The sequence below is a fragment of the Phocoena phocoena genome, chromosome 15, assembly GCF_963924675.1.
Source record: "Phocoena phocoena chromosome 15, mPhoPho1.1, whole genome shotgun sequence".
Lineage (NCBI taxonomy): Eukaryota > Metazoa > Chordata > Mammalia > Artiodactyla > Phocoenidae > Phocoena > Phocoena phocoena.
The window spans coordinates 77,690,370-77,708,164 of NC_089233.1; the positions used below are offsets into that span (position 1 = coordinate 77,690,370).

Genomic DNA, 17,795 nt, shown 5'->3' on the forward strand with positions numbered 1-17,795 from the left:
ATTTGCATTCTTCAACCAGCTACATACATGTCACTTTGCTACACTTCTCAAAAAAAAAAAAAAAAAACAACAACAACCCTCAAATTGTTTCAATGATAATTTAGCCCCTAACAAATTCAACGGTCTACACTTTTTGACCACACATCCCATCAGAAAAAAACACTAAGAATGAATCCCTAATGGACGATGCGGATTTGTAAATTATCCATGTGTACCTGTGCAGACAGACACAGAGAGGTAGCAGGACCACTGTGCAAATGTGTCAGGTACATTATAAAACACACATGACAACAGAAGTTCTAAAAAGAGGAGAAAATAAATACGAAGAGAGGTTCTGACATTTCCTTTTCATAGTCCAGTAAGTCATCTCACAAAGCCTGTACCGTCTGAGGGACCCTCTCTGGAGGCCACAGAAGTAAATATGTTGTTCAAGAACTACAACTTGACTTCAGAAAAAGTATCAGAACATTCCAGAAAGCGACCACGTTTTGTTACAATGACTTGAACACCCCAGCAGGGTTTGATTAGTATTAGTTGTACTTTTCTCTGACTGTCTCAGTTAAGCGGACAGGACCACCTCACGTGTGACCTGCGCCTGATGAGCAAGGCCTTAGAACCCGAGGAGGGGCTCCCTCGGACACAGAGCCACACTCCTTACTGCAATCTCGGCATTCCAGCTGCTTCTCTTTGTGTTCTACAGACAAGAGAATGGTGAAGTTGACCCTGGGGCCAAGGCCAGAGCATAAGACAACAGGTGTTTTCACCCGTCCTTACCTTGATAGATGCTGATCAAAACCCATATCAGGAATGTCTTGTAGGACAACGGCCGTCCCTGAATGAGAGAGAGGAAGACAGAGCGGGCTAGCGTGCGGGGCTCACCCAGGGCACGAGCCACTGTCAGGCTACCCTCCACCAACCAGACAAGGAAACCTGCCTGTTTTCGTCAAAACAGTGGCTCACACACATCAAAATACATTCAAGAAACGATGTTTTTTAAAGAGAATTGATATTAGATGGAAATATTGGGTTGGCCCAGAAGTTCGTTCGGGTTTTCCCGTAAGATGTTACGGAATAACCCGAACGAACTTTGGGGCCAACTCAATAAATCTGCTCTTTATCAAAAACCCCTTGAGGACCAACAAATGCAATCACACACACACACACTTTTCAGGACTGTACACAAAAGCATCTCCAGGAACAGACACAAGTTGCAGCTACAAAATGCAACTGTCAGGGGCTTTTTTAAAAGGCATTAGGAGGTTTGTTTTAAAAGTTGACATATCACTGTACAGTTTAGTATTCTTTACATGTGCGTATCATACTTTAAGAAAAGACATATACTCCCACGCCTTCCTCTCAAAACAAAGCCACCAGTTCAAGTGTGTTCACATCAGACATGGAGGGTCTGTGTGAAATATGTTAAAACAGGGAGGGAGGGAGGGAAGAAGGAAGGAAGGAGGAGGGGGCTCCGTGAACCTTGAGGAGATCCTTGTAGAGCTCAGGGTACAGCATGGCAACTTCTGACTTCACATCTTTGTCCAGGACCAGAGAAAACACAGGAAACATGGTATAGATGGTGGAGTACCTGGGAGAAAAAAAATCACCGCAGGTAATATCCAGCCAGTGGAGTACGAGCCATGTGCTGCCCCAGCCTCTGGAGCCCAATTTCCTTTCCTTCATTCAACTACTACGTACTGAGCACCTGGTATGTGTGTCAGGGCCAGTTCGAAGCACTGGACATTCAAGATGAAAAGCAGACCACAACGCCTGCCCTTGGAGAGCTTCCCTGCTGGTCGGTGAGTCATAAAACAAATTCAGTAAACTATACCGTGTGCTGGAGGTAAAGTGCTGAGGAGGGAAATACAACGGGGAAGAGGGAATGAGACATGGGGCGAGGTGGTGCAATTTTAGAGAGGGTGGACAGGAGACGGGGCATTTGAGAAAACACCCCCAAGAGGTAACAGGGAGGCCATGCCAATATGCGAGGGAAGAGCATCCCAGGCAGAGAGAACAGCAAGTGCAAAGGCCCTGAGGTGGAGGTGTGTCTGTCCTGTTTGAAGAACAGCGAGGCTGCCAGTCTGGGTGGAGCTAAGTGGGTGAGGGGGGAAAGCGAAGAGATGAGAACCAAGAGGGAAGAGGGGACCAGATCATGGGGGGGCCACATGGAGCACGGCTCAGGGAACCCCTGGTTCTATTCAGGCATGTTCTGCCACTCTTCCAGGACCTGACAAAGGACAGGCCACTTTTCCAATTAGAAGCAGGCAGGATTCCAGTGCCTACTCTCAGGCTGAACATAAAAAGATGGAAGGCATACTTTTAAGACTCCACTGGGACCAGCCGGCCTCTCTGTGCTTCCCACCTTGGTAACCAGGGGAGCGCCCTGCCAGCATCTCTATCTAGGGCATGTGGTAACCAAACTCCACCTACCTGGGGAATTCAGAGACTGAGCACATCCTCTCAAAAGGTCAAAAGGAACGTCCTAAATTCCAGGTCAGGAACGGGGGGTGGGTTTGATAGCAAACGTAGCAACTGTCCAAGGGACAGTATGCCTCACGGGTCAGTGGCATGCAGCGGCCAAGCTCTATCAGGGGTAACCCGGAGAGGGCAAGGCTCTGGCCGCCTTAGAGACCCACCAGCAGGATGGTCCACTACGGGCAGCCATGGCAGAGAGGGTACTTTCCAGATGCCCCTTCCACTTTTTCTAAGACCCGTCAGTGATTTCCTAAGAAATCACTGTCTGTGAAGCTTCACTCTTGCCCGGTGTATCAATCAGCTGACAACCTCAGGCTCTCGTGGGCGAGCATCCTTCAGCCGTCAGGTATGAATGGACCACGAACAGATCGGGGTCTGCATCCGCAGTCTGGTTAAGGGCTTACCAGTTCAAAAACGTATTCATTCGAGAAGGTTCTAAACCAGACTGCCAGACCTGCCTCGACTTGGGGACTGAAGGGTCTTCACATGATGCTTCCTCCTTCTGTGGCATTTTAGGGAGGTTTCATTAAAAATTAATACCTTGCCTGGACTTCCTTACCCAATGATGAGGAATCCTTGATAGAGAGGAACGGAGGCAAAGTAAAACACGGAGGAAAAGACAGCCTGTGCCGAGGAAAAAGGAGGATGTTACCAAAAACCATGACCAGAGCCCTTGTGTTTGTATCAGAAAAATAACAGCCAACGCTTACCAAGCCCTTATTTTACACCCGCACGGTCACGGTGCTTTAAGTACATTAGCTCATTTAATTACTACAGCAACCCTGTGAAGGAGGTACTGTTATCATCATCCCCATTTTACAGATGAGGGGAGTAAGGCACCGAGAGGTTAAGTGACTTGCCCAAGATAGCACAGCTCATAAGGGACAGAGCCAGGAGTCACACCGGAGAGTTTAGCTCCAGGGTCCACTCTCAGCTCCTCTGTGAACATTTATTAAGTTACACAAGCTGGACCTGGAAATACTTCGTATCTGATCTCAGTGAATCTCCAGAAGAACGCATGAGATCAAGTCCTAATATCGCTTACATTTTACAGGAGGGGAAACTGAGCACATAAACGGCCCTGCGGGACTCAAGCCCAGTTCTGTCTCCAGAGCCCACACTCCTGATGGCTCAGAATTACCACCTCACTGGGTGTACAATCGATAAACGAGTTGGTGTACGTATTGGAAACAGGTAGGGGAAAATATCCTCCGCTGTGAGGATATGCACCAGTTTCCCTGGAGGGTAGGACCGCAGAGAAGGCTTCACTTCTCATAGTACATGTTTCACTCTACTTGGAAATTTTTACAAAGAGCCCACAACCTGCTACTTTTGCAATTAGACAAAAGCAATAAAGATACTTACGAACCCCTACTGAAATGTCTGCTTCCGGATTTGGAAAATATTAGCTACTGGCAGTGAAAAGGAGGCTAGGGAGATAAAATCAGGCTTGATGCTCTGTTACTTCCTTCTCTGAACATCTACCGGCCAACAGAAGCAAAGTGACCTCAAAGCTAATTTCTATCAGTATAAAACCTACAGGAGGCCAGGGACAACTGTTGCCTAAAGGCTTTTTAAAAACCGAACGTGGGGCTTCCCTGGTGGCGCAGTGGTTGGGAGTCCGCCTGCCGATGAAGGGGACACGGGTTCGTGCCCCGGTCCGGGAGGATCCCACATGCCGCGGAGCGTCTGGGCCCGTGAGCCATGGCCGCTGAGCCTGCGCATCCGGAGCCTGTGCTCCGCAACGGGAGAGGCCACAGCAGTGAGAGGCCCGCGTACCGCAAAAAAAATAAATTAAAAAAAAAAAAAAAAAAAAAAACCGAACGTGGAGGAAAAGGCTGGGCCAGGCTAGTGGTTAAAAAGAGCGTGGGACAGAGACCCCTTCCCCTTATCACCCGCTATGGGTGTTTGCTTGGCACAGAGCTCAGAACACAGGTGGCACCTAGAGCCATGGTCACGGGCAGCCCCGGCCACACCCGGTCGTGATTTCAGAACTGAAAGGTGAAATCCGTTTTTCAAATGACTTCTCACCCAGGCTGGGCCACTGCACAGGAAGGATGGTTATAAAGACGTCAAGAATCTGGTGTTCAGTTTTACAGAGCAACACCAGGAGCCTCTATCTCTAAAAGGGCCAGACTGACCATAAAGCCTTCACCCTGGAAAGAGCACTGTGGAAAATAAAAATGCGATGTCTTCGTCTATCTAAGGGCCCACTGTCAAGGTGCAATGCGAACTGGACTTGCTCTCAGCCAGTCACTTTCAGCACAGTGGACAGGGTTAAGGGCGTTTTTTTGGCTTTTTTTTTTTTTTTTCCTACAGCACAAAGAACAATTCCTCATGCTAGAATTTTTCTTTTCTGCATCGATGTTCACGGTAACATACAGGCATTTCAGGAGTCAGCTCATCCAGGCCAGCTTTTGTGTGTTTGCCCGGGGACAAGCTAATTAATCTCCCGGTGATTAAAACCATGACATGCAGTTCAGTTGATGAGCTAACATAAAATGAAAGTACAGATGTGGTCTGACGAACCATAGGAGCTGTTGGCGTTCAGACTGTGTTGATGGAAATCACTGTAAGGCTCCTTCTCTCATAAATGCAATCGATACTGAAAACATAAACCCCCCACCCCACCAAAGGCATGGATGAGCCAGTGGAGGGTGAATTCTCATGTACACCAGGCAGCGCCACTCGACCCTTTAAGGCAGGGTGTCTTTCATGTACGATTAAACACCTTTCCCACAAATTAAAACATCACCTTAGGTTTATGCCTTAGCCTGTTTTGTTTTTATTAATAATGGTAAGGACGCCTTCAGCACCTGATGCCTTAGAAAACTCTCTGCTTTTCAAAGTAGCCCTGTCTGAGGGGCAAGGGCCAAGATGCTTGGATGGAGTGATAGAGAAGTCTGATGCCCACTTTACAGGTGGAAAGACTGAAGCCCAGAGTGGTAACGTGACTTGTTCAAGGTCTCAGAGACACCTGATGATATGGGTTCCAAGATGTCCCGGGCCTATGGTTCTCACCACTTAACTGGGGGTATTTTTCACCTAAACCCCCAAGGAGGAAAGTCAGCCAATAGTTTTTCAACACCCAAAATGTTTCCTTTCCCTCCCTTTGGCCTCCTTCCTAATACAACTTCATTGCCACAGCCTGATGACACACTTTGAAGGAGCTGGGGAGAGAGAAGATGGGAAAATACCTTACACATTCTAGAATGCTTTTGTGAAAAAGCAAGATGTAACTCCCTGAGAGGACTGACGATTGGGATAACTACACTGGATTCCCAGCCAGGCTGCACCGGAGGCAGAAGCGAGATGCCCTGGGCTGTGCCGCCCTCGCTAAGCGCCCCCCTGCATGTGGAAGCAGCAGCTGGCCCTGTGGATGGGGGGCAGAGGGGCACACCTGCATTAAGGGCACAGGTACCGGAATCCCCTGCCTGGGTAGACTAAATCCCTGAGAGACACCGTACCGATTTCTTGCCCACACCGGGCCTCAGCCGCCCCATCTGCAGAATGGGCACAGGCTACAGTGAGGACTACAGGTGAGCCCACATTGTGAACACTTAGCCTGACGCCCAGGGTACAGGAAGCACTCAAGAAAAGCAAGTCATTCTTCTTTTGTGGCTGCTCTCTGTAGGTCCTTGCTTCTGCATGTGGAAAACTTAGGGCCGGGGTATTCACTCGGCATTTAACTCTGCATCTTTGCCTCTGGCAAACTGAGGATAACGACTCACCCCAATATGAGCACCCGGGTCATTTACACTACCGCCCACTTCGAGCCAAGCCCTGACAAGGCTCACATCGGCTCCGCACAGCAAGCACAGCCTTCGCCCCCAACACAGGAAGGCTTCGGGGCGGCCACTCCAAGCTCTATCGCCCAGAATGTGGCGGGGGGCGGGGGGGGAGGGAGGTTGGGGGAGGGGCATTGAAACAGCTCCAAAGTGGAGACTAGTTCTCAGGTCCATGGCAACCACACAGCCGTGCGCACCTGCCCACCCACCTGCATGGTGCTGATGCAGAGGCTCCTGTGGATCACGAACTGGCTGAGGGCGGCCGAGCGCTTGTAGCTATTCCGGCCATGCACCATTAGTAAGCGGCCAAGGTGCTTGAACTGAGTGATGGAGAAGTCCGCAGCCAGCGAAGCCTGTTTGCCTTCCTAAAATCCGACAAAATTGGGCACCGTCAGGAGCATGAGAGGTCAAGGCACTTTTTTTTTTTTTTGAATTGAAAAAGCAAGAAACTGTAAGGAGATTTTTGAAGAACTTCAATATAGAGGTTCTTTGGTTTCCAGCTATACACGGTTGGTGGTCTGAGTCTAAATTTGATTTTAAAAGAGGAATTTATTGAAATAAAAAACATTCATAAGCGCAGATACTCAATAATTGGGAGGTCAAACGGATCTAGTATTAAGCCTTGGGGGTTAGGCCCAACCCATAATGGGTATCAGAAGCAAAGAATCATTCTAAGATAGGCATTTAGCACTCAGCTCAGTTCCGAGTTAAACATATGGGGGAGGGGGAACAGCTCATGCTACCAACAGTACTAAAGTGAACATCCCCGAACATACAGCTCCGCATGTTTCTAGTGCAGCCGTATTATGGGATTCTCTAATTTTAAAAGGCACGTGACGGATGCCACTAATGGGACAGATGGACATCACAGCCTCCTGGTGCGACGCGACAGGAAGGCACCAACTCCCCTTATGTGCTCCTCACACCAAAAACGCAGAACCTGAATCAGATCCATCCGACCCACAGACGTCGTGGGAGGTTCCACAGCTGCCCCAAACGCTTCCAAAACATCAAAGTCGTGAGACACACCGCCTGCCCCCACAAAAGAGCTGGAGAGAAGTGTTCTCCATTAAAGAAGAGTGAAGAGACATGAAGACACGGGAATAAATGCAGTGCGTGATCCTTCACTGCTTCATGGAGATTTCTTTTTAAACACCTTGAGGACAACTAGGGAAACGAGACCATGAATATTACATGACATTATCGGATCAATGTTACACTTGGGGTGATGCTGTTATTTTGCTTAGGTAGAAGAATACACCTGTTCTTAAGAGATCCGAGCTGAAGTATTTAGGGGTAACGTATCCGCAACTTACTTTCAGCTGATTCTGAGAAAGCGGGAGAGAGGGGAGGGGAAGGAAGAGCAGAGGGAGAATCCTGCAACTGTTTACAACTGGGAAATTACAGCAAAGAGTAGACAGGTGCTCACTGTTCTATTTCAACTTTTCCGAAGGAGTTACATTTTTCAAAATAAAAAAGGTCCAGGCAACGTACAAAATGGTGGATCTACATGTTTTGATGTATAACGAACTCTAAGATATAGCAGATTTAGGCAAGCTGCATTTTAAAAAAAGCATAGTGTAACATTTAAAATTTTACATTCTATGTGGAAATACTGTATATATATGTGTAAGATGTGTGTATGCATATATATGTATTTGTGTGTGTATATATATTATATATATACTCATAAATATTAGTATAGAAATAGACAAAAATTCTGGAAGCATAACCAATGTTACTAGTTTTATGCCGCCATCTAAAAGAAAGGATGCACGTGATCCATTCCTACGTTGTTTTGGGGTTTTTTCTCACAGTGAGCACTTTTTACTTTTAGACTCCAAAAACCAAAGGAATCAGAATATAATTCTGAACAGAAGGGAAAATGTTTTAGTACTATAAGCATCGTGTAAAGAATTCCATCTACTAAACGCAAGTGTGCTTCTTAAAACCTGCATTAAAGGAATCCATACAGATTTCAGACATAACAACTCCTTCAAGGATCACTTAACTCTGCAATTTCAAGTAACTGTCAACTGGATGAGAACCAGAAAACCAGGGGGAAAAAAAAAAGGTAGAAAAGAAAAAACACTTTTGGAAATTCCAAATGCAGGAATGTATGCAAGGAAACACATAAGGGAGTATCTCCTGCCCTCACTCTCGGCCTCTGTACTCCTGCTTTACACGCTGTGCTAACAAACGTGGTGGCCAGCCTCCTTGCCTACAGTCACCGCAAGATCACAAACGAGAGAGGGCAGGGTAAACTATACACGGCTGGCACACAGTTGACAGGGAAGGAAAGAGGAAAACTACTGTACTGTAACACACAAACTTAGCCTTTTAATGAAAGGCAGGACTTCCCTGGAGACACAGTGGTTGGGAGTCCGCCTGCCAATGCAGGGGACGCAGGTTCGATCCCTGGTCTGGGAGGATCCCACATGCCACGAAAGCAACAAAGCCCGTGTGCCGCAGCTACTGAGCCTGTGCGCTACAGTCCGCAAGCCACAACTGCCGAGCCCGCATGCTACGCTACTGAGGTCCGTGTGCCTAGAGCCCGTGCTCCGCAACAGGAAAGGCTACCGTGGTGGGAAGCCCCTGCACCGCAACGAAGAGTAGCCCCCGCTCGCCGCAGCTGGAGAGGGCCCGCGCGCAGCAAGGAAGAACCAACACAGCCAAAAATCAATAAATTTTAAAAATAAATAAATTTAATGAGGGGCAAACCACGCCACATTCTTCCATAATCCCCAAGAGATCACCCCACAGTGTGATAACTAATGCTTTTACTGACAACACTCCCAGGAAAGCGTTTGAAGTACATTCGCTGCACCCTAAGAATGTAGCAAAACACTTTAAAAAATTAGGTTTTGGCAAGCAAAGACTCAGCATTTGTCTGTAAGATAACAGTGATAGGGATCTGTGACTTGCAGATTGTAATACCAGGTAATTATGATACATGATTCCTTATGCTCTGTAATTGTAAACTAGAATTTCCAGAAGCATTAAAGCTGTGTCTTGGAGGGAAAATGAAACTCCAGGTGGTGGAGCAACTCCCAGCTAAGGACACAACCACTTCACATCCTAACGACAACCACTCGGCAGAAATCAGCACACACGCCCCCCACCCCACGGGCTCACCTTTCCCTCGACACCCACACCGCAGTCAGATTCTTGGATCATACTGACGTCATTGCCTCCGTCACCTGTGGGTCACCCAGACCAGAGAGAAGAGCCAGGAGATTAGGGAGAGGCAAGAAACATAACCTTGCTTTTCGCTGCTACTTCAAATAATCACACACGTGCTGCCTCTCACCGCATGCTAAGTGTCTTTTCTGCTCTGCTCCACTTAATCGCTCCAGCAACCTGCAGTAACACGTTCTTATTTTACAGGCAGAGGAGCTGAGAGTCAGAGGAACCAGGTGACTGGCTGAGGGTCCTGGCCATTGAGTCACTGAGCAAGGGAACTGTGTCCATGCCACGTGGGCACTTACAACACCGCACGCCCTGCCTCCAAGGTGTGGGTGTCTCGTCATTATCAGCAACGACAGACGTTGCACGTAGGGAACGCTGACTACGAGTGCAGCGAGCACTTCTTAAATGCTACTGCCCCCTCTGACTCCTCGTAAGCACCATGAGAGAACCACTGTTACTCTCCCCTTCTACCAATGAGCAGACAGGCTCAGCTGGGGGAAGGAAGCCCTCCGGGACCCTCAGCTAAGAAAAACCAGCAGTTTGGACCCAGATTCCTCTCCGCAGTGTGGTCTTAGCCCCCAGGCATTGCTGTGTCCCATGTCACCGGCAAAGGAAGCGCAAGCTAAGGAGGAAAGTCCTCAGCCTGCTTCTCGACTCTTTCTCAAAGCAAAATACTTAAAAAAAAATAATCATAATAACAAAAATAGGGCCAAAGGGGGAGGGGGTGTCAATGTCACGGCCTGAATAAAGTGGCCTGGGAACCTGAACACCAGGGCGGCGGGACCCAAGCACGCCTGGGGAAGGTCGTCTGCGCAGGCGCGGCAGCCCCTACCTACTGCACACGTGAGCTTCCCCGTGCGCTCCTGGAGCAGGCGTACGATCTGGGCCTTCTGGGTGGGCGCGCAGCGGCAGCAGACCACGGCCGGACACTGGCAGGCCAGCTCCATGAACTCGTACTCGTAGTACTTGAGGCAAACCTGGCGGGGTCAGGGAGAGGTGGTGCGTCGGCCAAGGCCCCTCCCACACGGCAGCTCCCGGGAGGAGCCTGCTGGCGGGGTTGCCCGTGCCCACCTCCAGGGAGTCTCCGGAGATGACTAGGGCACAGTCGTGCTTCCTGCGGAAAGCGTTCAGCTCGAGGTGGGCCTCGCCGCGGTTGGTCACCTGGAAGGAAAGACAGGATGAAGGAGGCCTTGCTCTCCGGAGCTGGTGGAACAACAAACAGTGGCTTCCTGCAGCCTCGTGAAGACCATGGCCGCTGGCCCGGGACCCCACCCCTCCCCTGCCCCCAGAGCCAGAGACGAATTAGATCCTGTTTGCTATGACTCTGTGGGAATCCGGAGGGCCTGTACGCCAACCATCCCCTCGCACTTCCCGCAGGATGGCTGTGACCCACATAATAAAAATAAGAGCACAAAGCCGCTGTGCTTTCATTCTGTGCCAGGCACTGTCCAAATAAGCACTTTTCAAGCATTTTCACCCCATCTGTTTCTCACAAGGACTCTTCGAGGTGCACGATGATAACAGTTCCACTTTACATCTAAGGAAAGTGACACAGGGCAAGATTTGTTAGCCTGGCTACCGTGTCACAGCCCATCCACTGCAGAGCAGGCCTTGGAAGCCAGGCATCTAGCAGGGGCTTTCCTAAGAAGGCCCAGCTGTTAAATATGACACGCTTTGTGGACCACACAGTCTGTCACAACTACCCAACTCCGCCGCTACAGTGCCAAAGCAGCCACAGACAATACGTAAACAGATGGGTAGATCTTGTGTTTAAATAAAACTTTATTTACAAAAACAGGTGGCCGGCACACGGGCTATAGTTTGCCACCCCTGAATTCTAGAGCATACAGTGTGTTCTCACTATGTGCAATAGTCATGTTCTGGAAGGTTGCTGTGAATACTGAATTAGTGATTTTTAAACCACTGCTCCTGGGGGAGGTACAGGGCTAGCTAGGCTCCTATGAGCCTCTGGTCACAATATTTTTGTCCATCAGTCAATACATAACCTCATTTTCTATGTGCCTCTGTTTAAAGACATCTTTGAAAATATGTATTGTTGAAATAAGTCAGAGAAAGACAAGTACTGCATGATATCACTTATATGTGGAATCTAAAAAATAAAACAAACTAGTGAATATGACAAAAAAGAAACAGACCCACAGATATAGAGAACAAACTAGCGGTTACCAACTGGGAGAGGGAAGCAGGGAGGGGCAAGATAGGGTTACAAGCTACTAAGAGGTACAAGCTACTATGTATAAAATAAGGGGCTGGTGGAGCCAAGATGGCGGTGTGGGAAGACGCAGAGTTTGCACCTCCCCACAACTAGGGAAACTGCTGGACGCTGGTGGGGGACCTCAACACCCCAAGAGACGGGAGGAATGCTCAAGCGAACCGGTAAGACGTGGGGGGACTGAGGGGGGAGAAGTGGAGGCCAGACAAGATCAGCGCCCCTGACGGGTGGCTGAGAGGGGGGAGGGGTGCCCACGCCTGGAGGGACCCTCAGGGGCTCGGATGGGGGTGGAATGCACCAAGCGCTTCCCCTGCCCAATCGGCCAGGGAAGTCTGCCTTGCTCTCAGTCCGGGTCCTACGCCCTCAGAGGCCCCCTCCAGGCCCCGTTGGTCCTGGGGGTGTAGGAAGGATGCCGCGGGAGAACAGGAGAGGCAGGCGGGAGAGGCCCTTGGGGACTGGAGGAGAGCAGCAGAGGGCGTTTGCCTCACCCACTCGAGCCCTCCTGGGCTCCCAGGTGGGGTCCCCCACCCTCTGAGACCAGAGGCAGGAGGCCCACCTGGGCCCCTTCTGTTCTGTTGAGCCTAAGCCCCACCCCCTACACCCCCAGGGCCTTTTTCAGCCCTGTGGGTCCTAAGCATAGGCCCTGCCCACCACCCAAACCCCACCCCTGCTTAGGCCCCATCCTCCACAGCCAAGGCCTTTTCCACCTTTTTCTTTTTCTTTCTCCTCCTCTTTTTTACTATTGTGGTTCTGGTTTTACCTTCCGGTTGTTGTTTCATCCATATTTTTATTTTTATATTCTTTCCAACATACCTGTTAGTTTCCTAGTCTGATTTTATTTTTTACTTTGTTATTGTTCTTTTTTTTTTTTTTTTTTTTTTGCCGCCCCACACAGCTTACAGGATCTTGGTTCATGAGCCGGGGGTTGGGCCGAAGCTCCTGTGGTGGGAGCTCCAAGTCTGAACCACTTGGACTAACAGAGAACCCCAGACCCCAGGGAATATTCACCAGAATGAGGTCTCCCGAAGGTCCTCATGTCGGCACCAAGACCCAGCTCTATACAACAGCCTACGAACTCCAGTTTTTGAAGTCTCAGGCCAAACAACGAGTAAAAAAGGAACACAATCCCACTCATCAAAAAAAAAAGAGCTGGCAAAAGAAATATGTCAGAGACGAAGGAGCAAGGTAAAAACCTACAAGACCAAAGAGGAAACAGGCAATCTACCTGAAAAAGAATTCAGACAGTAAAGATGATCCTGAATCTCAGAAACAGAACGGAGGCACAGACTGAAAAAATACAAGAAATGTTTAACAAAGATCTAGAAGAACCAAAGAACAGAGTTGAACGACACAATAACTGAAATGAAAAATACACTAGAAGGAATCAATAACAGAATAACGGAGGCAGAAGAACGAATAAGTGAGCTGGAAGACAAAATGGTGGAAATAACTGCCAAGGAGCAGAATAAAGAAAAAAGAATGAAAAGAATTGAGGACAGTCTCAGAGACCTCTGGGACAACAATAAACACACCAACATTCGAATTATAGGGGTCCCAGGAGAAGAAGATTAAAACAAAGGGTCTGGGAAAATATCTGAGGAGATTACAGTAGAAAACTTCCCTAACATGGGAAAGGAATTAGTCACCCAAGTCCAGGAAATGCAGAGAGTCCCATACAGTATAAACCCTAGGAGAAACACACCAAGACACATATTAATCAGACTAACAAAAATTAAATTCAAAGAAAAAATATTAAAGGCAGCAAGGGTAAACCAAAAAATAACATACAAAGGAATCCCCATAGGGTTATCAGCTGATTTTTCAGCAGAAACTCTGCATGCCAGAAGGGAGTGGCAGGATACACTTACAGTGATGAAAGAGAAAAACCTATAACCAAGATTACTCTACCCAGCAAGGATCTCATTCAGATTCAACAGAGAAATCAAAAGCTTTCAGACAAGCAAAAGCTAAGAGAATTCTGCACCACCAAGCGAGCTTTACACCAAATGCTAAGGAAACTTCTCTAGGCAGGAAACACAAGACAAGAAGCAGACCCACAAAAACAAACCCAAAACAATTAAGAAAACGGTAATAGAAACATACATCTCGATAATAACCTTGAATGTAAATGGATTAAATGCCCCAACCAAAAGACACAGACTAGCTAAATGGATACAAAAACAGGACCCATATATATGCTGTCGACAAGAGACCCACTTCACACCTAGGGACACATACACACTGAAAGTGAAGGGATGGGAAAACATATACCATGCAAATGGAAATCAAAAGAAAGCTGGAGTAACAATACTTGTATCAGATAAAATAGACTTTAAAATAAAGACTGTTAGAAGAGATAAGGAAGGACACTACATAATGATCAAGGGATCAATCCAAGAAGAAGCTATAACAATTATAAATGTTTATGCACCCAAAATAGGAACACCTCAATACATAAGGCAAATGCTAACAACCATGAAAGTGGAAATGGACAGTAACACAGTAATAGTAGGGGACTTTAACGCCCCACTTACACCAATGGACAGATCATCCAAACAGAAAATAAATAAGGAAACACAAGCTTTAAATGACACAATAGGTCAGATACATTTAATTGACATTTATAGAACATTCCACACGAAAGTGGAAGAATACACTTTCTTCTCAAGTGCACACAGAACATTCTCCAGGATAGATCACATCTTGGGTCACAAATCAAGCCTTGGAAAATTTAAGAAAACTGAAATCGTATCAAGCATCTTTTCTGACCACAACATGATGAGACTGGAAATCAATTACAGGGGAAAAAAACTGTAAAAAAACACAAATACATGGAGGCTAAACAGTGCACTACTAAATAACCAAGAGATCACTGAAGAAATCAAAGAAGAAATAAAAAAATACATAGAGACAAATGACAACAAAAACACGACGACCCAAAATCTATGGGATGTAGCAAAAGCAGTTCTAAGAGGGAAGTTTATAGCAATTCAATGTCACCTCAAGAAACAAGAAAAATCTCAAATAAACCGTCTAACCCTACACCTAAAGCAACTAGAGGAAGAAGAACAAAGAAAACCCAAAGTCAGTAGAAGGAAAGAAATCATAAAGATCAGAGCAGAAATAGATGAAACAGAAACAAAGAAAACAATAGCAAAGATCAATAAAACGAAAAGCCGGTTCTTTGAGAAGATAAACAAAATTGATAAACCCTTAGCCAGACTTGTCAGGAAAAAAAGGGAGAGGATGCAAATCAATAAAATTAGAAATGAAAAAGGAGAAATCACAACTGACATTGCAGAAATACAAAGGATTATCAGAGACTACTACAAACAGCTATATACCAATAAAATGGACAACCATGAATAAGTGGACAAATTCTTGGAAAGGTGCAGTTTTCCAAGACTGAATCAGGAAGAATTAGAAAACATAAACAGACCTATCACAAGTAATGAAATTGAATCCGTAATTAAAAATCTTCCAATAAACAAAAGTCCAGGACCAGATGCCTTCACAGGTGAATTCTATCAAACATTTAGAGAAGGGCTAACACAGATTCTTCTCAAACTCTTCCAAAAACTGCAGAGGGAGGAACACTCCCAAATTCATCCTACAAAGCCACCACCCTGATACCAAAACCAGAAAAAGGTATCACAAAAAAAGAAAATTATAGACCACTATCGCTGATGAACATAGATGCAAAAATCCTGAACAAAATACTAGCAAACAGAGTCCAACAACACATTAAAAGGATCATACACCATGATCAAGTAGGATTTATCCCAGGGATGTGAGGATTCTTCAATATACGCAAATCAATCAATGTGATACACTATGTTAACAAATTGAAGGATAAAAACCATATGATCATCTCAACAGATGCAGAAAAAGCTTTTGACAAAATTCAACACCGATTTATAATAAAAACGCTCCAGAAAATGGGCATAAAGGGAACCTACCTCAACATAATAAAGGCCATATATGACAGACCCACAGAAAGCATCATAATCAATGGTGAAAAACTGAAAGCATTTCCTGTAAGATCAGGAACAAGACACGGATGTCCACTCTTGCCACTCCTCTTCAACAGTTTTGGAAGTCCTAGCCACGGCAATCAGAGAAGAAAAAGAAATAAAAGGCATACAAGTTGGAAAAGAAGTAAAACTGTCACTGTTTGCAGGTTACATGATACTATACATGGAAAATCCTAGATGCCACCAGAAAACTACTAGAACTGATCAATGAATTTGGTAAGGTTGCAGAATACAAAATTAATGCACAGAAATCTCTAGCAATCCTATACACTAACAACGAAAAATCAGAAAGAGAAATTAAGGAAACAATCCCATTTACCATCACAACAAAAAGAATAAAATACCAAGGATAAACCAACCTAAGGAGGCAAAAGACTTGTCAGAAAACTATAAGACAATGATGAAAGAAATCAAAGATGACACAAAGAGGCGGAGAAATATACCATGTTCTTGGATTAGAAGATGAATATTGTGAAAATGACTGTACCACCCAAAGCAATCTACAGATTCAACGCAATCCCTATCAAACTACCTACGGCATTCTTCACAGAATTAGAACAAAAAAATTTTACAATTCGTATGGAAACACAAAAGACCCTGGATAGCCAAAGCAATCTTGAGAAAGAAAAACAGAGCTAGAGGAATCAGGCTCTCTGACTTCAAACTATACTACAAAGCTACAGTAATCAAGACAGTATGGTAATGACACAAGAACAGAAACATAGATCAATGGTACAGGATAGAAAGCCCAGAGATAAACCCACGCAAATATGGTCACCTAATTTATGACAAAGGAGGCAAGAACATACAATGGTGCTTCTTCAATAAGTGGTGCTGGGAAAACTGGACAGCTACATGTAAAAGAATGAAATTAGAACACTCCCTAACACCATACACAAAAATAAACTCCAAATGGATTAAAGACCTAAATGTAAAACCAGACACTACAAAACTCTCAGAGGAAAACACAGGAAGAACACTCTTTGACATAAATCACAGCAAGATCTTTTTTGACCCACCTCCTAGAGTAATGAAAATAAAAACAAAACTAAACAAATTGGACCTAATTAAACTTCAAAGCTTTTGCACAGCAAAAGAAACCACAAACAAGATGAAAAGACAACCCTCAGAATGGGAGAAAATATTTGCAAATGAAACAATGGACAAAGGATTATTCTCCAAAATATACAAACAGCTCATGGAGCTCAATATCAAAAAAACAAACAATCCAATTAAAAAATGGGCAGAACACCTAAATAGACATTTCACCAAATAAGACATACAGATGGCCAAGAGGCATATAAAAAGATGCTCAACATCACTAATTACTAGAGAAATGCAAATCAAAATTACGAGGTATCACCTCACGCCGGTCAGAATGGCCATTATCAAAAAATCTAGAATCAATAAATGCTGGAAACGGTGTAGTAAAAAAGGAACCCTCCTGCACTGTTGGTGGGAATGTAAATTGATACAACCACTATGGAGAACAGTATGAAAGTTCCTTAAGAAACTAAAAACAGAACTACCATATGACCCAGCAATCCCACTACTGGGCATATACCCTGAGAAAACCATAATTCAAAAAAAGACATGTACCACAATATTCACTGCAGTTCTATTTACAATAGCCAGGACATGGAAGCAACTTAAATGTCCATCCACAGATGAATGGATAAAGAAGATGTGGCACATATATACAATGAAATATTACTCAGCCATAAAAAGAAACGAAATTGAGTTATTTGTAGTGAGGTGGATGGACCTAGAGTCTGTCATACAGAGTGAAGTAAGTCAGAAAGAGAAAAACAAATACCGTATGCTAACACATATATATGGAATCTAAAAAAAAAAAAAAAAAAAAAAAGGTACTGATAAACCTAATGGCAGGGCAGGAATAAAGACACAGACATAGAGAATGGACTTGAGGACACAGGGGTAGAGGGAGAAGCTGGGGCGAAGTGAGAGTGGCATGGACATATATACACTACCAAATGTAAAACAGACCGCTAGTGGGAAGCAGCCCCATAGCACAGGGAGATCAGCTCGGTGCTTTGTGACCACCTAGAGGGGTGGGAT

The 17,795-nt window shown here is 45.7% G+C and overlaps 1 protein-coding gene across 1 annotated transcript in view; it reads right to left on the bottom strand.

Annotated features, from left to right (window-relative positions):
• ATP9A (ATPase phospholipid transporting 9A (putative)) overlaps window positions 1-17,795 on the bottom strand; it is a 130,688-nt gene that overhangs the window by 3,295 nt on the left and 109,598 nt on the right. The window contains exons 20-26 of the mRNA XM_065892099.1: window positions 10,521-10,610; window positions 10,282-10,426; window positions 9,396-9,460; window positions 6,470-6,625; window positions 3,032-3,096; window positions 1,477-1,585; window positions 775-832 (exon numbers count right to left, since the gene is read on the bottom strand). Of these exons, the coding sequence (XP_065748171.1) occupies window positions 775-832; window positions 1,477-1,585; window positions 3,032-3,096; window positions 6,470-6,625; window positions 9,396-9,460; window positions 10,282-10,426; window positions 10,521-10,610 (688 nt within the window). The remainder of the gene's footprint in view (window positions 1-774; window positions 833-1,476; window positions 1,586-3,031; window positions 3,097-6,469; window positions 6,626-9,395; window positions 9,461-10,281; window positions 10,427-10,520; window positions 10,611-17,795) is intronic.